Source organism: Triplophysa dalaica, chromosome 20, assembly GCF_015846415.1.
Source record: "Triplophysa dalaica isolate WHDGS20190420 chromosome 20, ASM1584641v1, whole genome shotgun sequence".
In the NCBI taxonomy this organism is placed as follows: domain Eukaryota; kingdom Metazoa; phylum Chordata; class Actinopteri; order Cypriniformes; family Nemacheilidae; genus Triplophysa; species Triplophysa dalaica.
The window spans coordinates 14,953,012-14,978,341 of NC_079561.1; the positions used below are offsets into that span (position 1 = coordinate 14,953,012).

The window sequence follows — 25,330 nt, forward strand, 5'->3', positions numbered from 1 at the left end:
CGTAAAACGAAGGATGCACGGGACTACGTTCTTGTTCGGCTGTGTTTTGAGGCAGCTTGCCACGGCCACTACATAGAAGGATTAGCAGAAGAAAAGGAAGAACAACAACAAAATTCACTCGTCATGTTTTTTATTAGAAATTGAAACGGTTATTTTGTTGGGGTTAGAAGTGAAATTTGCGCTAATGGCGGACCACACGAGAGAGCGTCAATCTGTTTCGTCAAAAAAGAGAAAATACGATGCAGCAAGGCGAAGTCGAGACAAAACGAAATAAAACCCGAATAAAGATCAGTGTGGCTTTTCCCAAATGGAGGGCACTGAAGCAGGAAAAGGTTTGCTAAGCGACGCCATAGTTGCCAGCTTTCTGCTGGACCGGTAAGTTTGTCTAATTTCCACTATATAAGTGAACTGTTTGTTTGATAGCTTTAGCTAATAGATGAGCTGATCATCAAGAGAAGTAGCGTTTTTTCCTTGTAAATATTTAGCACTTTGTAATTGTACTAAAAGTCCTTGTTGCATGGCCGTGTGCAAATCAAGAAATCATGTTAACAATCATAATTTGCACAAATCGGGTTTAAGTTATATTATAATACTGCTTAGCTTTCACATCCTCTCTTGTGCGGTCCTCCCGGGTAACATTAGGTCCTCTGCTTCTCCTCGCCCTGCCTTTATCTCCAATACCCCTATCTCTCCTATCTCTTCCTCTCCCTCTTACTACCCGTGATAAGTCCTCTAATTGACTCTGTGATGATGAGAAAAACGTCTGCTAAGACTTTCGCGGTTAGATTACATGCCTTTAGCATTAGCAAGCGGTTTCAATAGGCTGTAAGTTTATTAGAGTAGATTAGATTCAACTTTATTGTCATTACACATATACAAGTACAGTGTAACGAAATGTAGTTTAGGTCTAACCAGAAGTGCAATTAGCAAGTGCAGGATATACAGTGTGAATAAATTTTTATTTCGGGTTTTATTTCGTTTAAGTGTTACAGAAAATTGTCAATTTTTTACCTGCTTTTGATGTCTGCAGGTATTTATATGCGTTGCGTCTTTGGTAGTAGAAGCGCTCATGGAGTGGACAGGGTAAAAAAAAAGTGCGTTTGGAGCTATATAAAGATATTCAAAGATAAAGCAGCAAAATATAAACAACATAAAGGAGTGCGCAAATTATGTATACCTCAGTTATGTAGACACGCTGATTAATTTAAACTACAGAAATAGTCTGTTTCGAATGGTTCCTTATGATTAGCAGTGCAGATGGAAGAAGCCAAGGTGGGTGAAAACCTGTCATCCGGTAGTGACTAGACTGTTGCTGCTTGTCAGGGGCAGGGTGTGTGTCTTTTCTGTGCAGGAGAACGAATGTTGCCATTTTTACCACCCTGGGAGCGTTTAAAAATGCAAATATTTTTATCTGCTTGCTTTTCCTGCAGTTGATGCAACATTGTTTCTGACATGCGCTCTCTGTCCACTAGTGGGAGTGTGCTTACCAGTGTATGGGCGTGCACGTGTGTGTGCGAGCATCAGGGCAGAACTCGATACGTAGAGCAGAGAAGAATTGTAAACGCCCAACCATGTGGAGACAGAAATGACATGCCGCTGTGTAAATAAGATAAATACCATAATGCTATTTAATTTGTTTAATAAAAGAACAAGTTAGATATGTTCTGTAGGCAAGGTAACCATAAATGACTTCTCTTGTGAACTGGCGCTCTATATTAAAAATAAAATTAAACCTTCAAAGGGGTCGGGGCACCAAGGTAATGGTAGGGGAAACACTGATAAATAAGATGATCTGGTCTATTCACCATTAGGATAAGACTTTGAGCTTATTTTAACCCTTAAATGCATTAGTGCTTCCCAAAATATTATTACATATCTTGGGTCTTTTGTGACCCGGGATGTTTATCTAACACAGCTGGATCTCTAAACTGCTTAAATAGTGCAAAACTGTCCTAAGGCTTGATTAACAATTCCACAATGATAAATTAACGCATGTTTTGTTATACTTTAACATCTTTTTGATCTTAACTAAAATGTCAAAGTACAAGGTTAAAGTTACACACTATACTCCATTATAGTCAGAGGACTGTAATTCATTCAACCATTCATCCATTTTCCAAACACACTTCTCCTAGCGGAGGTCAGCGGAGGGTTGGAACCTATCCTTACATCTTGAGTCACAGGCAGATATAGATGTATATATGACCAGTCCCCTGCAGGTCACTTACAGACACACACACAACTCACGCAGGAACAACATGCAAACTAAGCATAGAAAGACGTTATGGCTCAGTCAGTCACATCTCAAAAAAAAACTTACAGTTAGACAGCAGTGCCAACCACTCAACCAATGTATTAAATGCAATTTTAGTCACCATAGCAAAAGAAAAAAATTGTGAAATGTTTTTTCTTTAATAACACTTTTACGTACCTCAGGTCTTTATTGACCCTATACACCCTTTACCTTAAATTAATTATAAGACAGATAATATTTTACATTTAAACGTTTTTGATTGTTGATAAGACATAGATTGGGTAATACTAAGAAGGTGTATGTCTAACACATCTGGTGTGCGATAATAGTTAGTTGTCCCAAACACAACATTGCGTAGCACTGCTTGTCTCGTTCTGTATATGACCGCCTTTAGACATTGAAGTAGTCTGCTGTTTCGTGACACTTGCCTCAAGTAAAACTGATAGAAAAGGTGTGTTAGACTTCATGCGGTTCTGCGCAGACCGATCTGGCTATAAACATCACTGTATTGCCAAAGAAATTAAAATATTGCTGCGTATGCTTTCGAATCGCGTTACATGGATGTCTTAAGCTTAACGATTTGCGCAGAGCCGCATAATGCAGAGCACATTCATACAAACATCAAGACACAGCTGTACTGTACACTCAGTGATATGATGAGCTTGTGCATCACAGCACAACAAGACTGCAACTATAGACTTTTTGTTCCTCCTATATGTGTATACCTGTGTTTACATTTGCAGTCAGTAAATGGGTTTTTCACATGAATCTTTCTCAGATTGTGGCAGAAACATTGGAGGAACCAAAGACAGTAGAGCAAGAGATGAAGGAAAAGTTGAATGAGGTGAAAGAGGAGATAATAATGTTGGAGGAGGTGAAGGATGCCCTTCCTACATGTATTGGTCCGGGCTGCAGTAATAATCCTCTGCCAGAATCTGTGTACTGTGGTCATCGGTGTATTGTGCAGCATGCGGCCATGGCCATGAAGTGTCTCTCTGAAGCCAATCCTGAAACAAAACCTGCCCCTCCGCCTACAAAACCCTTACTCAAGGTAAAAACCCTTTCCTTCTGAACACTGAATGTAGCTTACTATATCTCCTGGCTGTGGTGTCACTTTCACTGAGTGTGTACGCGCGCTTGTGTGTTTTTGTTCATTCTTAAAGGACTAATTCGCTTCAGAATAAGCCCCCTTTGACTTTCCATGGTAATTTTTAGTCCCACTATGGAAAGTCAATGGGGGCTTATTTTAAAGTAAATTACTCGTTTAATATTTTTCATTTTTAACAAATGAATAATTTGTTGATGCATTATGCTTTTGGTGTTAAGGCCCTTTCACACCAAGAACATTAACTATATCAGTGTCCACACCCTTGAAAGATAATGTTGTGTTTACATGGAGGAGCAATGTATCCTGGTGTGGAGGTCCAATCTGAATGAAAATGCTCCATGGAAACACCTCAGTCAGAATTCAAAGGCCCGATGATGAGCAATAACATCGTAAAGGCATAAAGTATGGTGTACGAAACAAGCTGTTGTTGGGGTTCGTGTCATAAATCCTAGAAGCCTTGTTTTGGACCTGTAAATGGGCATTTGTGCTGCTCAATCTGTGTAAGACTGTGTTTATTCCTTAAAATAGAAAAGATTCAATGCTAGAAGGATGGCTTTTATGGCCATGTCAGATGATCAAAGATTTAAGGCTTTCCTGTTGCTTAGTGGTTAGAGCATGACGTTAGCAACACCAAGGTCATGAATTCAATCCCAGGGATTTAACATACTCTGAACAAATGTATAGTACAATGCAATATATATCTCTGCCAAATGCATAAATGTAAATGTAAGTCTGTGACACAAAAATGCGCTCATTAATGGTCCAATGTGTATTTTTTGTAAGATCTATTGACTGAGTTGCATTATAATATACATAACTATGTCCTCAGAGGTGTATAAAGAGGTTAGATAATGAAGTGTTATGTTTTTATTGAATGAGCTATTTCTATCTACATACACCGCAGGTCCCCGACTCCACAGAGTGCTTGTTAATACGTCATCTCCTTCAGCAAAGAAGCAAAAACGTGATGCCATCTTAATTCTGTGTCAGCCACCGTTGTGCTTCGAAGTGGTGTGGTGGAGTGAACCATTGGTTCGCAACCTCAGCCCTAGATGCAGCTAGATTTTATACACTGGACTTTTAACCTGATCACTTCGCTCGGTGTCAATCACTGTTTGGACTCTATCTTCTGATTTTTTTATAATTATGATATAATTCCTATTCATACAGTCAACTTAATAGTAGCTACTGATTCCAACAGACAAAGAATCCATCTGTACATTTGTGAAACTGTTCAATGCTTTAGCTGTGCACTTCAGGTTCATTCTTATGCTTTCAAATTTCAGAGCCAGAAACGATCATTTCTTGCAAAGCTTTTCAAGGTGAAGGTTGGCGAGAGTCCACAAAGTGAAGAAAAACCGAACTTGCAGGAAATGGTGAAAGAGGAGTCCGTGGATTGTGCCGAAGTTACTGTCCCTGAGCAACAGCCATCAACTGCTACTATTGAGGAAAAACCCGGTATGTATTTCACACTGTCCACACACACACACACACACACACAGAATGCTCCCACTGGAGTTACACACGTGTTGATGATTGTATTTCAAGGCAAGTATTGACACTTCGATTCAGAGACATAAAAACACTTCATGTGACACTTCATGAAAGATCATTGGGGTTTGTCCCAGAGAGATTTTACTTATTTCACACAAACAAGGTAGTACACGTCACGTCACTACAGCACTTTTGTTCAAAGATTTAAATGCTTGCATCATGATTCTTCAGTAATCTATCTGTAATAACAAATTCCAGAAATCATTTCAAGATATGGACGAAAATGTGTTCTGGATCTGCTACACTGTGTGATCTCATTTTCAAAGTACAAGCAATAACAATGGGATTCAGAAACTTCCAGGTTGTGTCCCAATATCAAATATCATGCCGCTTTTCTGTTCTGTATAGCTGCGCTACCCATGGATATTCCAGTAAAAAATTAGCCGATTATCAAACATTAAAGACTGACAACTTTCGGGAGGGGCTCTGTACATAGGTGTTGCATGCTCAAACAACTCTGGAGGACACCGGCCTTCCAGGACTGACTTTGGATACCCCTGGTGTAGTTAAACAAGCAATTAATGTTATAGTTTAGGTTCAGGTTAAATATATGGTGTTGTTTTACTGTGACATTAGTAAGTGATTTTTAAGAAATCTGTCCTTCCCTATTCAAGTAGATAGACCTTGGTGTCATGAGTCTGAAATTGCTACCCAGTGTTGTTGCAATATCAACTTTTCCGTTTTGCTGCTATTCATGACCGAGCACCATGATGCTTTTAATCATCTCTCACTTCATGTCTGCATGAAAATGTGCAGGGATTATGCAGATGCAACAATGTCTGTAATGTGTCTTTTAGTCTTTTGTTGAAGTAAATAACAGGTGTTATTTTTCCAATCGTTGTCGCACAGAAACTTTTAACTTCTGTCACTGTTATGTTTTCGTGGTTTACATAGCGCTATATGCTGGCTTGATTCTTTCACTCTGCTACAATGCGTCCAAAACCTTCAATAACTTCCTTTTCCACATCTGCTTACGATCTTTGTTCCCCGGGAATCCCGCATGCAAACACAAGCATACTTGTCTGAATTTGCTTGTACATGACATAGCTAAAATACTTTAATAACCAATATATTGCACTTTATTTTGAGCAATATGTTACTTCATTTGTATGAGGCTGTGTTTACTGGTGGAATAATATTCTTTAGAAAACTTGTATCCCTAACAAAATTCAGAGCTAAAAACGAGCCAAGAAAATTCACTGTAGTGTTAAACGTGCAACTGCAGTTGTCATCACAGTTTTCACCGCTGAGGTGAAAGGAGGATCATCCATATCTACTGCATTTATGGTGGAGACTTGCTAGACTTGCACCTCACTAAGCTTCTGAAATTGTGAATTTCAGAAGCTTAGTGAGGTGCAAGTGTTTGGATGCTAAAAAGGTTGTTGCATCCTTTTCTCCACCATAAATTCAGTAGAGAAGGATGATCCTCTGTTAAACTTCTTCATCAGTGGTGTTGTTTATTACCAGTTGATTTCCTGGATCAAATCAACAACCTTCCAGTTCCCAGCAGTAAGCCCTGAACCAACCACATTGTTCAAAATAAACTGAATGTTTATCTGAGTGCAGCGGTGAAAACTGTGATGACAACTGCAGTTGCACGTTTAACACTACATTGAATTTAAATCTGGCAGGCACATATTTAAATATATTTTAAATATCCATATTTTTATCTCCATATTCAGGATATATTAGTTTACAACAGTAATTAAAATGACACATTTAGATTTAAACATGATATGAAGATTTGAGTGTTTCAGGAACCATCTATAGAATTTTCAGAGAATGGACTGAAAATAAATGATGTCGGAGGAGAATGACCAGACTGATTCCAGTTGATGGAAAGGCAACAGTAACTCACACATTCGAACACACAGCACATCAAACATTAAAGCAGATGGACAATTGCTGGAAAAGAGCTCACCAAAACTCAACAACAGAAGAGTGGAAAACCATTGCATCTCTGCTGTGACATTCAGATGTTAGGGTCGGAGAAAAAAATAATGATGAATGAATTGATCTTTCATGAAACAACCTACTCAAGTGCTGTTGCTGACCATGATCATCTCAAATCAGTTTCATGAACATTATATTGAGTTCCCTGTACTTCAGTGGCCTAGACATTCAGCAGCTCAAAATCTTGGAAAACACATTTTGGGTGTAGTTGAACAAGAGATACTATCATGTCAAAATAATATGAATTCTTTGAAGATACCTTACAGTACTTTCATCTTTGCCACAAAGATTTAATGCAGTTGTGTAGGTAGAAGTAGATTGATGTGTCTGTCCATCTAAAACAAGAAGTACTTAAGAAATTAGAAGAAAGCTAAAGGTGCATCACATGGTTCACATTGTCCTTTCTCACATCACAAAAAGTGCTTTCGGAAAACTGATGAATACCTTCACTACCACACTTACATTTCTTTGCGATCGCACTGTTAGAAAAGGACCCGAGACGGTATTTAGTGTAGGGTAAGTATTAGTGTACTATGTCAAACTGCGACAGCACACTTGATTTCTTATTTTTGATGATTTTAGCCCCAATTTTACTTGCTGATAAACTTGCAACGGGCAAATCAGTGCACATATAGCATGGATGCAAAGCTTCTTTTTTTTATTTTGAAATTGCAAGCTTCTTGCCGGCTGCCATTTTTAACCGTAGGAAATACATGTCATTTTACATGATCTCAGATTATTACCTGTATGTAGTTTGTAGCCCAGACAGAGTTTTCTGTGATTCTTCCCATTTAAAAGTTGTCTTGTGCATGGTTTTAATTAACCGATGAGTTGTTTGAAGTATAGTGGGCAAATATAATTTTTTAATTATATATCATCTGTGAAAGACTTAGGACCAAAAAACATTCGCCCAATCATAACGTTCTGGCCAAAAGCTGGTCATGTGTACATTTTCACAAACGTATTTTGCATACTACTGCGCACCCTGTTCACGCAGACATCATACGTCATCAGCGTGCTCTTGTCAATGTAGGGAGAATGGTGACAATCAGCAACAGAACTGACAACAAGTAAATCAGTCAGTTTTTGAAAAAGCAGTGATGAAAAAATTAACGAATTAACATCGGCTCAGCTTTTACATGACGGAGACTGCTCTGGCAGGCAAAGTGTCTGAAAGACGTTTCCTAGGTTGCTCTCTTTCTTTTGGAACGGTATGTACATACTTTGAGAAGAATTTAATGGATTTAGTTTATAATTTGTTACGTGGATTTACGTAATACATTCATGTGCTTGGAGGAGGCGTGGCTTTGGATGGCGAATCGCATAGTGGGTGGGATTAGAATTTCAGTGCTAGCAGATTTAAATTAGTACCTTTCCGAAATCAACCATTTTACCTTTAAGGTAAACCTTGTCGGTGAAACCGGGCCCTAGCATACTTGTAAACTAGGCACGACTCCCTTTTACTCTGTGCGAGCACGATTGTCCCCATTTCTCTTTAGGGCTGCACTGACATTGTTCATCCAGACCTGAGCACACTTTGTACTCTCTGCACATAGGAGTTCTTCCTAAATTTTAGGTTTCTGGTTTATTAGGTTTGTTCGGCTTCATGTGGCACTGCACAGACCAAAGGACCCCACTTTTCTGTGTTTCAGTGCTATAATCGGGTCCCCAGTGCATCTAGCAACCCAGAAAACGTGAAAAATTAGAACCCAGTGAGTTTATTTTGGTGTGCCTTTCCCTGCAAGTATGTGAGAAATTGAGCCGGTCAAATTTCGCTCCGGTTGTGATGTACAAAACGGATTTAATTATAATGTTACCACCCCTTAATCTACACAGTTCCACGCACCGCGCTCCGTCATTGCTGTTTTCACAAGCAACAGCAGTGTACATGACGCTAAAGTTATTGGACAACAAGCAATGTAGTCGCTGCACAGAGTCCAATCTGAGGAAGAGACAGGGTTTGATTTATTTAATTTTTCAGTAAAAACCTGCTTGTTTGTGCGAATCACTTCAAGCAGGAGTGCTTTTCAACCTGGGACAGAACATCATTCTCAAGTCTAAATTGACGTAAATGTTCCGTATATATAGAATATTAACGTTAGCACATGATTGCGAAGGGAGCTAGGTCAGTCACGGGCTAAACAGAACATTCAGTGTTAAAAACCAGTGTTAAACTTACTGTATATAAGTGCAGATGGACACCTGGAGTTTAACTGTATGAATGTTAAAACCGTATATGTGCGTTATTTCATTTAGCTGTGGCAAGCTGTTTGTTTTACTTATGAGCAGGGATGAAACACGGCGTGTAAGTTTTGTTTTGAACGTCTCAAATCATTCGTGCTTAGGCTGACAAATCATTCACAGTTTACTGGTTATTCTTTCACATTGTGTGTGTAACAATATAACTTGTCAACGACAAGCGCTTAAATCCATGTTATTCCGCTGAGAACATTTAAAGAGACATGCACCAAAACGGGTTGCTGCGAGCAGAGCTGTTTTTGACGAGGCAAGAAGGGTTTTGTTTACACAGCCATTGAGTGTTTTTAAGTTCCCTTTAAATGTCACCAAATGAAAGAATGTTGCAAAGTCTCAGTACTGAAATGATCTTGAGAATGATTCTTACACAAACGTGTGCATACACCGATCTGACTTATCAGAACCAGCATTAACTTTTGCAATTTGAGCTACAGTAGCTCGTCTGTGAGATCGGACCACATGTGCCTGCCTTCACTCCCCACCTGCATCAATGAGGCTTGGCCACCCATGACCCTGTCACCGGTTCACCACTATTCCTTCCTTGGAGCACTTTTGGTTGATACTGATCACTGCAGACCGGGAACACCCCACAAGTGCTGCAGTTTTGGAGATGCTCTGACCCACTCGTCTAGCATAACAATTTGCCCCTTGTCAAACTTGCTCTTATCCTTATGCTTGATCATTTTTCCTCCTCTGTATATGCCATCCACTAATAGGTGCCGTGATGAAGAGATAATCAGTGTTATTCACTTCACCTGTCACTGGTCATAATTAGGAATGCACAGTTTTTCTGTTTCTTTGGTGTGTTAAATTGTCAGAACAAAAGATGCATTCTATCTAAAAGCGAATGCTCACCCAGACCTGCCTGGAATGCCTTGTTTAACCACACCCCCACAAATCTACGTCTGTTCGTGGTATGATTTGACAAAGACCACCCAAATGTTTTTGAACAATTGCTTTGGAACATGATATTCCAAATTTGGTAAGAGGCGTTACATTACCATCACAAGCTTGCAGTTTTCGACCAATTACTACGCATTGGTTAGCTGGCCAATCATAGTACACCTCGCTTTTCAGAGAGTGGAGCTTTGTAAAAAATCTGCGCGTTTCAGAGAGGTGGGGCAAAGAGGAGATACAAACATGCATGGTATGTGGAAAATACAGCATTTGTTAACCTTAAATCGTATATAAACATTGCATTATATCTAAAGCAAACAATAATATTTGTTTAAGCCGTGTCATATTACCCCTTTAAGTAAATCAAAGAGTTCAATGAAAAGATTGTTAGGGTTCATTCCTATTTGCACTTCCTTTTTTCCTCTCCTCACTCTCTTTACTCGCATCTTAGCTCCACCCTTGCAGGATTTAAGAAAAGGAAGCAAGGAAAAGATGCAAGAATGGAGGAATTAAATCCACTAAAATGGCAGCTGTGGGGAACCTTAAAGGTTTTTTAAAACGTTTTCAATTGGAACCCTCTCTTAAATGTGCATTAAAGAACCAGCAGAGTTCCTTTTGGCACCCTTCTCTAGTCACCATTCCAGCAGTATTATTATTACTATTGTTAATATTATGTATTACACATTATACTATTACATTTCATGTCAAAGTCTGCTTTATTGTCAATTCTGCCACATGTACATGCATATAGAGGATTGAACTTGTGTTACTCTCAGACCCATGGTGTATACAAATAACACTTACACAAAATAAAAATATATATATAAAAACAGATAAAAAAGATTATACATATATTTCAAATACAACTATTACAAGCAGGTACAACTATTTAAAGCAGGACACAACACCATGATTCGCCATTAAATTTCTTTGCGTACATGCAACAATTTCGGACAAAACACAAAGTAACAATACATTTTTTTAACATCTCATTGTGATATGTATAACATATAAACAAAGTAAGATAATTATAAAATAAAGCAACCCCTCTTCTCTACAAATAGGCCCATATATTTTTTTAAACAAACAAAAATTCCCAAATTAATCTGTAATGTGATCATTTACTTTCCATCATATTCCAAACCCTCCTGACTTTCTTTCCATTTACAATTACCTTTTGCTCATCAGCTGCTGCATTGCACTTATGTAGGCTTCACTGACACTTGATAGAAAGAAAATCAGACAAATGAATCAAATAATAATTAACTTTTACATCTTCAACTCTAATTTTATATGTGACATCATCTCACACAGTAGATCACAGCAGGTGAAAAAGTCTCATCAGTAAACCTAAAGATGCAACAGCCCGAGGTAATGATAAGGATCATTCATTCATTTTCATATTGTGTTTTGTCCAAAGATTTGGACAAACTTTATTTTGATGTTTCAAGAAACTATAATAAACAAATCCCCTTAAAACTGACCAGAAAAACTGAATAGAGAGAGAGGCAAGAAAACTTTATATAAATATATTATTTACCTGTGATAGTAATCCAGATCATTGAGGAAAACTTGCTCCGCGTCTTGCACGAAAAAAATCTGCAGCACAGTGTATGATGGCCTACTAAATTAAAATGGTTCATTTAAATATATCTTTATACTAATACAGAAAGGCAAACCTCTTTACTCTGATCTCTTGAGTACTAGGTACTCATTCAAGCCAAAAGCGTGTCTCACACACTAAAAATGGCTGGGTTAAAAACAACCCAATTGGCAACCCAGCGCTGGGTAAATATTGGACAGAACACATGCTGGGTTAAAGTAACCCAGCACACTGGGTTACACATGATAACCCAGCATGCTGGGTTATTGAAAAAGCCCAAAATGTAGTCATTTTAACTATTCATGTGTTTAATTCTGGGTTATTCTTGCTGGGTTATTCTTAATTTATTCTGTACTTCATTGTCAATCAAGACAATTGACATCTGTTTTTAAAAAAAATATTTTTATTTGACTGTAAAAATAATTGTTAATAAAAATGTCAACTTTTACACCCAGTAACAGCAATATTTTTAGATTTGCATAATTAAAAGAAAACAGTTTAATTATAATAAATAAAAATGTTTAATATCAAACATTAACAAGCATTATAAATAACATTATAAATGACTAGTAAACATGTTCTCCCCGTGCCTCGGGGGTTTCCTCCGGGTACTCCGGTTTCCTCCCCTGGTCCAAAGACATGCATGGTACGTTGATTGGCATCTCTGGAAAAATTGTCCGTAGGGTGTGAGTGCGTGAGTGAATGAGTGAGTGTGTGTGCCCTGCGATGGGTTGGCTCTCCATCTAGGGTGTATCCTGCCTTGATGCCCGATGACTCCTGAGATAGGCGCAGGCTCCCAGTGACCCGAGGTAGTTCGGATAAGCGGTAGAAAATGGATGGATGGATGACTAGTAAACATACTCCACAATATGTAGCAACAAATGTCAATTAATAAAACTAACTAAAGACATATAAATTATGTATAATACATTATGAATTACACTTAATACACTAAGAAACCACACGTGCAGCAAATCAACTCATTAAATTCAGACTACCACGCTCGTCTTTCTTTAATATGTGCACAAACCTTGAAATGTTTGGTTTAAAACAGAGGGAGCAATATAATTGACTGGCCGCTTAATATCCAGAGTGAACACTGAGAGAGGCGTTCCTGAACCGTAAATGCTTGCCCGCGCTCGCGGGGCACTCGCCGGCTTGACTCAAATTTTGTTAAATTCTCAATAAAATTCATAACTTAGCTTACATGTGATGGGGTACACTAAAATTTTATTAATTCGCATTTTCGCGCATCTTCACAGGACTATGCGGTGTCAATTTATCTGTAATGGTGATCTGAGGTAACAGTTGCTGGTCGTCTAAATTTCATCACTAATGTTAGTTAAGACACCGTTGCCTTGCAAAACGTTAAAAATTATGCTTATTTCAATAAATATTCAATTATAACGTAAAAAAAAAACTTAGCTTTAAATTGCTCCAGCCAGTGACTTTGCCCCTTTGTGCTTTATAAAAATAAAGGTGCGAAGTACACTCAACGTCTTCAGGGCGGTAAGCGCTCGAGACTCTTCAAATAACCCAGCGGTGAGCAGAAACAACCCAGCACATTAACCCAGCGGGTTTAACCCAACACCTTGAAAACTAAAACTACCTCAAAAGTGTTTAACATGTGGAAAAATAACCCAACAAAACAACCCAACGGACTCAACCCAGCGGTATGGGTTAAAAAATAACCCAGCCATTTGTAGAGTGCAATAAAATGTATTACTCACAGATAATCTATTTATCAATTTAGATCAAACATTACCCTCTAGCATGTTCCTTGTGGTAAGGCATAAATGGAGATCAAGGATTTTCCGTTCATTCAAATTATGTTGACTTTTGACTCTTTGTACACGTTGTGGGTTAATGGCAACATGACAGTAGAGAGACACATCTGGAAAGCCACAAAATTAACCGAAAATGCATGGAATGATTAAACGCTATACAGTAATATACCACATAAAAAATTAATTAACAGATTAGTTTCAGTTAAATATTCAGTTTTGTCATTTATATAATCTTAATTAAGATCAAACAAAGTTTCACACTTAAAGGGATAGAGTACTTCACCCAAAAATGAAAATTCTGTCATAATTTATGTTAATATGTTAATATGTTATGAAGCTTAGTTCATGTACTGGACAGAATAAATTATAATAGCCACTAAATGAGTAGATAGTTTACCTAAATAAGCAGACTGTTCTGCTAGAAAAGATGAATGTTTGTTGTGCCTTGAAGACTACAGGTAATATGACTGTTCAAGAAGAAAGCACAAGGTTTTTAACGTTAAATACATAAATCTTAATTTACAATCAGTACTTGAGCTCTGGTTGTTGTCCATATTGTGCTGCTAGAAATGCAGTTCATCAATTTTGCAGGTGCGTTGTCACCTGCGTCTGTTAGCATCTCTCCCCTTTCATTGATATGTTTATCATTTTCTCTACTTAAAAGAAAGTGAGGGGACGAATAAATTAACACAAATGTTGCCTTTGTAGCCCTATGCATCTCTTTTAATAACCTTTTCACTGTCCTTAATAGAAGAAAGGTAACGTTGACATTGGTTAACTAGCAGAGCTTCTGTCTGTATTTTAATGTACAGTAACCACGTCTAAACCTAAATCTTTTCATTTGTTTTATTTTCATGTTTTCATAAAGGTCTTGGTTATTTTGTTAGGTCTTACCTCAGTTATTCAACCATTCCCTCTCAGTTCCTGCGCTTGCGCAGTAGATTTTGTAAAGGTTGTGAGCTGAGCCATAGGCGCGAGAAACATTTGAACGGAATTCTTCTTTCGATGCGAAGTCGAGATGAAAATATACCCCGTCTGACAACACAGCTTTCCAGTGAAATACTTAACGGTTTCTTTATGTTTCACATAAATTAGATCCAAATAATCTCACTGCATGATTGCAAGCATTTTGGATGTGATGCTTCTAAAAAGAACTTCTAACAGTATACCAAATAACAAAGGGTTACTTATAGAACTCATATAAGTTCAACTTTGAACCTTTTTGATTATTAGAAGTTCACATTTGAACTTTAAAGTTATTTTTCTAAAAGTTCAATCACTCTAAGAGTGCATATATATATATATAAATATATATATATATATATATATATATATATATATATATATATATATATATATATATATATATATATATACACAGTTGAAAGAAAAAGTATGTGAACCCTTTGGGCTTACTTGGATTTCTTCATAAATTGGTCGTAAAATGTGTTCTGATCTTCATCTAAGTCACAACAATAGAGAAACACAGTCTGCTTAAACTAATACCGCACAAACATTATACGTTTTCATGTTTTTATTGAACACAACATGTAAACATTCATAGTGCAGGGTGGAAAAAGTATGTGAAACCCTAGGCTAATGACTTCTCCAAGAGCTAATTGGAGCCAGGAGTCAGCCAACCTGGGGTCCAATCAATGTGATGAGATTGGATGTGTTGATTAAAGCTGGCCTGTCCAATAAAAAACACACACCAGTTTTGAGTTTGGCTGTTCTGAAGAAGCGTTGTCTGATGTGAACCATGCCTCGCACAAAAGAGCTCTCAGAAGACCTACGATCAAGAATTGTTGACTTACATAAAGCTGGCAAGGGCTACAAAAGTATATCTAAAAGCCTTGATGTCCATGTGTCCACGGTAAAACAGATTGTCTACAAATGGAGAAAGTTCAGCACTGTTGCTACACTCCCTAGGCGTGGTCGTCCTGTAAAGATGGCTGCAAGAGCCCAGCGCAGAATGCTCAATGAGGTGAAGAAGAATCCTAGAGTGTCAGCTAAACACTTACAGAAATCTCTGGCACATGCTAACATTTTTGTTGACAAATCTACAATAAGGAAAACATTAAACAAGAATGGACTTCATGGGAGGACACCACGGAGGAAGCCACTGCTGTCCAAAAAAAACATTGCAGCACGTTTGAAGTTTGCAAAAGAGCACCTGGATGTTCCACAGCATTACTGGCAAAACATTCTGTGGACAGATGAAACCAAAATTGAGTTGTTTGGAAAGAACACACAACGCTATGTGTGGAGAACAAAAGGCACAGCACACCAACATCAAAACCTCATCCCAACTGTGAAATATGGTGGAGGGGGCATCATGGTTTGGGGCTGCTTTGCTGCCTCAGGCCCTGGACGGATTACTGTCATCGATGGAAAAATGAATTCCAAAGTTTATCAAGACATTTTGCAGGAAAACTTAAGACCATCTGTCCGCCAACTGAAGCTTAACAGAGGATGGACGATGCAACAGGACAACGACCCAAAGCATAGAAGTAAATCAACAACAGAATGGCTTCAGCAGAAGAAAATACGCCTTCTGGAGTGGCCTAGTCAGAGTCCTGACCTCAACCCGATTGAGATGCTGTGGCATGACCTCAAGAGAGCGATTCACACCAGACATCCCAAGAATATTGCTGAACTGAAACACTTTTGTAAAGAGGAATGGTCCAAAATTTCTCCTGACCGTTGTGCAGGTCTGATCTGCAACTATAGGAAACGTTTGGTTGAGGTTATTGCTGCCAAAGGAGGGTCAACCAGGTATTTAACCCAAAGGTTCACATACTTTTTCCACCCTGCACTATGAATGTTTACATGTTGTGTTCAATAAAAACATGAAAACGTATGTTTGTGCGGTATTAGTTTAAGCAGACTGTGTTTCTCTATTGTTGTGACTTAGATGAAGATCAGAACACATTTTATGATGAATTTATGAAGAAATCCAAGTAAGCCCAAAGGGTTCACATACTTTTTCTTTCAACTGTATATACAGTGGCAAGAAAAAGTATGTGAACCTTTTGGAATTTCATGGTTTTCTGAATAAATTTGTCATTAAAATTTGGGTCAATTGTGGTCTAGTGGTTAGAGAGTTGGACTTGTAGCCAGAAGGTTGCTGGTTCAATTCTCAGTGCCACCAGGAAATGCCTGAATTGGCCTTGAGCAAGGCACCTTACCCCTGTTTGCTCTGCTCTGATACAGAGTGCCCACTCCACCCTACTTGTAAGTCGCTATGGATAAAAGCTTCTGCAAAATGAATAAATGTAAATGTAAAAAGTCAAGCATATTAACAAACTGATTGATTGAGAATTGAAAACTGATCTTTCATTTCTTTATTAAATGCACTCATTCAACATTCAAAATGGCAGTGGGAAAAAGTATGTTAACCCTTAGAATTAATAACCGGTTGATCCCCCTTGGCAGCAATAACCTCAACCATGCACTTCCTGTAGCTGTGGATCAGACCTGCACATGGTTGTGGAGGAATTTTAGCCCATTCTTCCTGGCAGAACTGATTTAGCTCTGTCATATTCTTTGGACGTCTCTTGTGTATGGCCCTCTTCAAGTCAATCCATATCATCTCTATTGGGTTGAGGTCTGGGCTCTGACTTGGCCACTCCAAATGGCGGATTTTGTTTTTCTAAGCCATTCTGTTGTGGTCTTGCTACGGTGTTTTGGGTCGTTGTCCTGTTGCATCACCCACGTTCTACACAGTTTCAGCTGACGTACAGACATTCTCACATTATCCAAAAGAATTGTCTGATGTACTTGGGAATTAATCTTCCCCTCAATGATTTCAAGCTGGCCAGGCCCTGATGCAGCAGAGCAGGCCGAAATCATGATGTTTCCTCCACCATACTTTACAGTTGGGATGATGTTTTCATGATGATATGCCGTGTCCTTTCTACGCCCTTTCTACACGCATGTTTTTCCAAATAGTTCAATCTTGGTTTCACCAGTACACAAAACATTTTGCCAATTCCACTATGGAGTGTCAATGTGCTCTTTTGCAAACTTCAGGTGTGCAATGTTCTTTTTAGTAAGCAGTGGCTTCCTTCGTGGTTTCTTGCCGTGGATACCCTGCTTGGTCAGTGTTTTACGTATTGTAGAGTCATGAACCGAGATGTTAGCAAGTTCCAATGATGCCTTCAAATCTTTGGCTGTCACTCGGGATGGTTTCTTTACCTCATTGATGAGTCTTCGTTGTGCTCTTGGTTTCATTTTAACTGGGCGCCCCCTTCTTGGTAGAGTAGCAACAGTCCCAAAGTGTCTCCATTTGTAGATTGTTTGCCTAGCTGTAGACTTTCTAAAGCCTTTTTAAATAACTTCGAAACTTTTGCCTGCTTTATATAAATCAACAATTCTTGATTGTAGATCGTCTGAAAGCTCTTTTAGGCAAGGCATGGCTCACATAAGCGTATTCTACATTTGCAGAGCAAACTGCAAAAGTTTGAGGGGTTTTTATCAGTCAAAGTAGCTGTAGTCCACACCTCGAAACGTATTATCTTAACGAGACTCCAGGTGTGCTAAAACCTGACTCCAATTAGCTTTTAGGTCATTAACTCGAGGGTTCACATACTTTTCCCTCAAGCACTACAAGGTTTTTTTTGGTTGTTCTCAATTAAGACATGAAAGATAAAAAAATGTGTGTTTATTATTTTTGTTATAATGTGTGTTAATAATATGAAGTCTGCCAGTACCCCTTGCTGAAAAGCAGCCCAAAACCATGATGCTTCCACCCCTAAACTTAACTGTTGGTATGGTGTTCTTGGGGTGGTGGGCAGTGCACTTTCTTCTCCAAACATGGCGTGTAGAATGACTGCCAAAAAGTTCAATTTTGCTTTCATCTGACCATACTATAGTCTCCCAATAATCTCACAGGCTTCTCCAAATGCTCTTTCGCAAACTTTAAACGAGCCTCAACATGCTTTTTGTTCAGCAATGGAGTCTTGCGTTGTGAGCGTGCATGGATGCCATGGCGGTTCAGTGCATTGCTTCTAGTTTTCTTTGAAACAACAGTACCTGCTGATGCAAGGTCTTCCTGAAGTTCTGCCCAAGTGGTTCTTGGCTCTTGGAGAACTCTCCTGATTATTCTTTGGACTCCTCGGACAGGGATCTTACGTGGAGCGACTGATCGTGGTTGGTTAATGGTGAACTGATGCTCTTTCCATTTCCGGATAATGGCCCCCACAGTGCTCACAGGAAATTTCAGCATTCTGGAAATGCGCCTATAACCATTCCCATCAAAATGCTTTTCAACGATAAGATTATGAAGATCTACAGAGAGTTCTTTGCTTTTACCCATCATGAAGTCTTTCCTGTGTGCCTCCTAAGTAATGAGAAGCCTTAATAGGCCATCAATTAGGACTAAAGCAGCTGATATCAATTAGTACTGATAGGGGCAGGGTTTCTCTCTCAATACTGACAGATTTCAGCTGATCTCCTGGCTTTCTTTTCCATTTTGCACCTTGTTACCTTCATGTGTTCAATACTTATTCCCTGTGTCATTTCACTTTATTTATTATGACTGAACTTGTATACCTAAATGTTCTGATTTCTTTGTATGAATTCAATGTTTGGCTTGAAGGCTACATCTGCTGGAAATTTTGTGTCAATAGCCCACTTAGAAATCCCCTTACTGATAAAAATGCTGATGTTTCAGATACTTATTTTCCCCGCTGTATATAATAGATCATCTAACTTTTATTGTATTATCAACACAAGGAAAACTATTGCAATCTGTTTGTTTATTAATAAAATGCATACAAAAGTCACTTATCACAACTACACTGAATAGTACTAAACACTACTAAAATATGAATAGATACATACAAGTAAAATAAATATAATTATGAACCGTTTCTTTTGGTTATCTAATAGGGAGAAGACCATCTTTTTTAACCATATAACTAAAAATCTTTGTTATACATCTACTAGTTATGTAATATTAACGGCAACTAAAGTAGACGTAAACTTGCACAATACACTGATGCTAAGGTCGTACTTACATACTGTATATCTTGGTTGCCCTACCCACTCCCCCGCTGAAACAAAGCGATCCCTATCAGCACAACTGAATCCATAGCAATGTGCAGTTTTGGGCTTATTAGAGGTGTTTAACTTTTCCTGTTGCTTAGTGGTAAGAGCATTGCGATGACAACGCAATGTTGTGGGTTCCCAGGGGATTGCGCATACCCATGTAAAATGAATAGGGTAATGCCATATAAGTCGCTTTGGACAAAAGCGTCTGCCAAATGCATGAATGTAAATATAACTTCTTGCGCACGCTGCACAGACCGATCTGCTTAAATTATGTCATTGTCAGCAATATGGCTCAAATGCTTAAATGTAACAGTTTTTTCATGAAATATTATTATAACATAGCTTGAGAAAGAACAGTCACTCTATGTGGATTGTCCTGGAGATCAGATGGCTCAGCTCAAGCTACATTTCTCAAAATTAGCAAAAGTCCAGCTAAATATTTGAAATATGCCTAGGTTGTGTAAATACAATGTAAGTAACATTCAACAAACATACAATAAATTGTGCATTCTTTTTGTTCTTTTTCCTCCAGTCATTAGGGGAAAAAAAGTTGAGTTGAGTGCCGACACACAGAGCAAGCTTTTAAATATGAATTTAGATAATCCCTCTTCTGAAAAGACGGCTGTTGCCCCACCCATCAAGAAGTCCACTCCAGGAAGAGCCAGGAAAACCATGCCAGGCTCTCCACGGCTGGAAATCCTTAGAGTAGCTCTTAGTAAAACTCCAGGAAAGTCAGTTGTGAAGTCCAACAAACCTCCAGATGTTCGACCCACCCCAGATGATAATGCCATGGCCCCTCTCTCCAGTCTCCTCCAAATCAGGCAGAATATTCGCTGCTCTCTGACTGAAGTTTTCTTTCTAAGGTGAGAGGAGGAAATGTGATGTTGAACTCCAAATGCATATTTCTCTAAATAAATCAGATGATTTTTTTTCTCAAACAAATACCTTTTTGATATGATACATTTTAAAAGAAAACTTTTTTTTCTGTGTTTTAAAAATGTTGCAATATCTGAAAGGGGACTTTTTGGTAAATTTACAGGTTTTTTCATTTAGATGAAATGATAAAAATTCCACTTTGTAATCGAAGACGAGAGCATCAAGTTTATCTAAACTGCTGGAGAAATTTGAAACAAGTTTGAAAGATCGTTATTAACATTATCTTTGTCATTGAAATTGAACCAGATCACTAACTTTGAGTAGATTTAGGCCTCAGCAATAATAATCATAATAATTAGTCTGAGGCAAATCTGATGCATATATGGTCTAATGTAGTATTATCATTTTTTATGGATCTTGTAACATTTTATCTGACTCCAGCAGAATATCAGTTAAAGTTAGATCCAGTGCAGTAGAATCTGTAATATAAAGTAAAATGTTAAAGAGTACATAACTAGGGATTTTTAAGGTCCTACTTTGGTTTATGTAGTGTCCAACAACAAGTTTATGTACAAAGAATTGTAAAACACTATTACTTCATTGTAATAGGCAGTTATTCTTACCTTACTTCTTGACTGACACTCAATTGATTCATTCCGCAGTTCATCGGTCTAATCCCCTCCTTTCCGCTAGCCTAGTGTGATGTGAATGGTCCGATGGTCTAACTGCTGTGATTAGTTTACTGCGAATGAGCCTTACGAGCTACACTGTTTGGGGGAGAAGAGTGAAGTTTTTGCCTGCAGTCATAGCAAAATGTAGGGGACAACATCAGTGTGTAGTGATGTAAATCCGCTAATCGGACTAGGGACGACTTGTTTGCGTGATTCCCTTTTTTCCAAGACAATAACTTTCACCTTCGGATTTACAATTTGGCAGACTGCTTACTTTCAAACACTGCAACATTCCAGACTGCGTGAAATGTAATTTTCATGATCTCATGTTATGTACTCTTTAAAGTTTCTATCGATAACAAATAAAAACAGAGATGAATATTATAGAAGACCTTGCAAGCAAGTGATTTAGAAACAGGCTATGTGCACAGATTAGGATGGAGCACAAAGGTTTCACAAACTTTGTGTATGTGTATCTTTATGTAAAGAATATATATTATTAGTACTAGAAAATTCACATTGTTTTTGGCAGTTTTAATTTACAGCGATGTGTTCTATTACCAGGATAAATAAAATTGACCATTCGGACACTACTGAGCATGATGTTGAAAAACTGGCTTTGAACACTGAGAAAGACGTGTTCAATATGTACTACACCACAGATGAGCTGTACAAGGATAAATGCCAGCATCTCATACATAACCTGAAAGATCCCAAAAATCAGGTATGTTTTAGTAAATGTCACAAAGTTTCAAATGGTTTATTTTAGATTAAAGGAGTCCTATGACACAGCTAAACCGAATATTATTGTTCGTTTTAGATGTAATGCAATGTGTATAGACGATTTAAGTTTTTAAGAATGCTGTATGTTCCACATTCCGTGCTTGTATACATTTCTACTTTGCCCCGCCTCTCTGAAACGCGTGGATTTTTAACAAAGCTAATTTTTCTGAAAAGCGAGTTGTGCTATGATTTGCCAGTTAACCAGTGCGTAGTGATTTGTCGAATACTGCAAGCGTAACGGACTGGAAATGTAACGCCTCTTACCATATTTGGAACATCAGATTCCAAAGCAAGTGTACTGACAATACTAACTTCCGTATACATTTGGGCAGTCGTATGCTAGGGCCACACCCAAAGATAATTGGGCCGATTTCTCTTCTCAAGTCCCGATGATCTTAAACGGCTGTGTGGTGTGCTTTCTTTGTCACATCACGGCGCACCACACATTATAGTAGCAAAAAGATTAAATCTAGGATGTTTTCTCCTCATGTTTGTGGTCTCTCACCATTTAAAACTCATATAAGATTTTAAAAAATATTTTGGTGTGGCCCCAGCATTAGTCAACTCATACCACAAACTGACGTGGATTTGTGGAGGTGCGGTTACATGAGGCATTTCAGGTTGGTCCTCGAAAGCATTCACTTTTAGATAGAATGCATCTTTTGCTCCGACACTTTAATTTTTGCACTTTTACGTGTCTAATACATGCACGGGCAACTTATTACACACCAAAGACACAGAAAAACATGTTTGTGCCATATGACCACTTTAAGATTGGAATTGTATTCTGTTTCTTCTTACATGTTTTAGGAGCTGTGTCATCAGCTTTTGAAAGGAGAGATTTCTCCAATCAAACTTATTAATCTGATTGAACAGGACAAGTCTGTTGAGGTAAACCTGCACACCTCAAAAAATCAGGAAGAACGTATATCTAGTTAGTTGTGTAAAGTGTTTCACCCTCTGACCATTCTCGACAGGACATTGCTTGTGAAACAGATGTGCATCAAATGACATTAGAGGAGATATCTTCCTCTCATTCTCTGCATGTGACAGAAAATACGGTCAATGTGAAGAGCACAAACCCTTTGAATGCGACCACTAGCTCAGTGAGTTAATGCCTTAGTTACTTAACAGTGTGAATTTCTTGTACATACTAAACTTTGATACAAATATAGTCCCTTCGCCTCAGCTTCTTGTTTTTTTGTCTTTCCTCAGGATGAGAAAACATGTTTGTCTCAACGAAAGCAGAGCCTGGCAAGGAAATGCAGCCCCGATGTCCCAGACATGATAAGCTGCATGCTGAAAGACACAACATCACAACATAAATGCCATCTGTTTGACCTTAATTGCAGAATATGTACAGGTATGTCTTCTAAACATCTTGATTTTAAAGAAGATATATATGTTCAATAATATATATTCAAGAGTATACATTTTCATTAATAAAAAAATCACCCAAAAGTAAAAAAAAATGCTCTTTGGGTTTACTCCTTCACAAACGTTAATTACGGTTATTCCATTAAAATGATGAATGTGTCATTTGTTTTTATGATAACATGAAAAATATTTATACAACAAAAGTGTCTTTAGATCGTTAAACATTAAATCATTGCAATTAGAAAAACTCAATGCTGAGTACAAACCAGTTCTTGACGCACTACTAGACAGATTGAGCAGATCTAATAAGCAGGTGTTGCACAGGACAGCTGTAAATATATTGTGTAGTTTAGCTAAGCTGGATTCATGTACTGACCAAACACCATCAAGGACTACAGCTGTCTATATTATGATAAGCATTACAGACCACAGGTTCAACAATCCTTGAAACTTTCCCAATTACTAAAGATCAAAATGTCTGAATAGAGAGTAAACAAGAAATGGACTTATTCTGCGGTCACACAAGAATTTGCAATCTAGTGTAACCCCAGAACAAGACGTAGTTGTACTGTATGCACTGAAGGATCTTTGAAAATGCTAAACTGTGCATTTACTACACATAGGCCAGAGATCCTCGGACAGGGACCCTGAAACGAAGAAACTAAAAATTGAGATGACAAAGAGAAGCACGGAAGAGATGTCATTGTTGGTTGATCATGTGATGGATGAAGAGCCTCTTCCTGCTACAGTACAAGATTCCAATATAACAGAGTCCCCGGCTTCTCCCAGTGCAGATGATTGTGAAGTACCAACATCATCAAGGGATTTCTCTCCGGTTTTGATCCCATCAGTTCCCATCTTGTCCCTCTCAAGAAGAGATCCCCGTACAGCACAGTTCCGACAAGTTCTGATGCTGAGTACTGAAACAAAGTCTGTTTTACCCCAGTCCCAACTTCAACCCCCAGCAGAGAAAGTAGAAGAAACTCTTAAAGAGACAACGGTGGTCCAACCCTCCCCGCACGTGCCTGTTCCCATAGTGCCAAAATCTATTCTTATGAAACCAACACCTACATCGGCTTGTAGGCTGGACGCTTCATTTGGCTCAAGCACTTCAAGGTGTGTAGAGTTATATGTATATATATATATATAAAATAAACAATGGATAACAGTGTGATGTATTTGAAATATGGTTTTTGTTATTCTTCTGCCTCTATTTTTAGGCTTATGGAATCTCACTACCCATCTGACAAAGGAACAAGACAATTTTTATCTAAACAGGATGCTGTATGGAAGGGTTTTCTGAACATGCCAACTGTGGCCAAGTTTGTCACAAAAGGATATTTAATATCAGGCTCTCCTGACTTTCTTAAAGAGGTTAAGCCCTTTTAATCAGACCATGGCGTTTGTAAATAATATTATGATAGACATATATTAAATGTGTGTACGTTACGGTTTAGGACCTGCCAGACACTATCCAGATTGGTGGCAGGATTTTGCCACAGACAGTATGGGAATATGTTGATTTGATAAAGACATCAGAGGGAAAGGTAAGCAGATTACCGCACAGTTGATATAAAAGCTATTCTACTTAACCCTTTTGTGGAAGTGAACAAAATGCATTCAAACATTTGTTAAAACTGTGTTTTTATCATACCCAGGTTTCTTATGTTAATCCTCAACGTAATGATTCTGATCATGGGCACATGGGATGGCAGTATAAACCATTTTAGAAAATGTTAACAAACTTTTTGAGGTTTTTTATTAATTTAATTTTCACTTGCTTGGAGAGATGCCCAACAAAAAAATTCTGTCATCAGCATCATGGTCAGGTCTATGAAATGCCCTCAATGATATTTATTTGTATTTTATTTTGTTTACAGGAAATGTCCTTGATCCGGTTCCATCCAGGATCTGAAGAAGAAGAGGTTGCATATGTGTCCCTCTTCTCGTACTTCAACAGTCGTAGGAGATTCGGGGTTGTTTCTAATATTTGCAAACACATTAAAGACCTTTACCTCATTCCATTGTGTGCAAAGCAGACCATCCCTTCTGTACTGCTTCCCATAGAGGGTCCAGGTAAATAATGAACAGATTACATACCGTTATCATATCAGAAGACAATGAAAACGATAATGACCTTATGTTATTACTTATATT

General features: G+C 38.2%; 1 protein-coding gene across 6 annotated transcripts in view; it reads left to right on the plus strand.

Moving 5' to 3' along the window:
• The window catches only part of si:ch73-181d5.4 (death-inducer obliterator 1), a 37,639-nt gene that overhangs the window by 7,895 nt on the left and 4,414 nt on the right, over positions 1–25,330 (plus strand). For 5 of the 6 annotated variants that reach the window (XM_056732560.1, XM_056732554.1, XM_056732555.1 and 2 more), the window contains 11 exons: positions 3,033–3,305; positions 4,649–4,820; positions 19,999–20,329; positions 21,578–21,737; positions 22,607–22,687; positions 22,774–22,902; positions 23,012–23,159; positions 23,797–24,289; positions 24,394–24,547; positions 24,631–24,720; positions 25,054–25,249. In XM_056732560.1, the coding sequence (XP_056588538.1) occupies positions 3,033–3,305; positions 4,649–4,820; positions 19,999–20,329; positions 21,578–21,737; positions 22,607–22,687; positions 22,774–22,902; positions 23,012–23,159; positions 23,797–24,289; positions 24,394–24,547; positions 24,631–24,720; positions 25,054–25,249 (2,227 nt within the window). The remainder of the gene's footprint in view (positions 1–3,032; positions 3,306–4,648; positions 4,821–19,998; positions 20,330–21,577; positions 21,738–22,606; positions 22,688–22,773; positions 22,903–23,011; positions 23,160–23,796; positions 24,290–24,393; positions 24,548–24,630; positions 24,721–25,053; positions 25,250–25,330) is intronic. The other variant, XM_056732556.1, reaches the window with a different exon arrangement.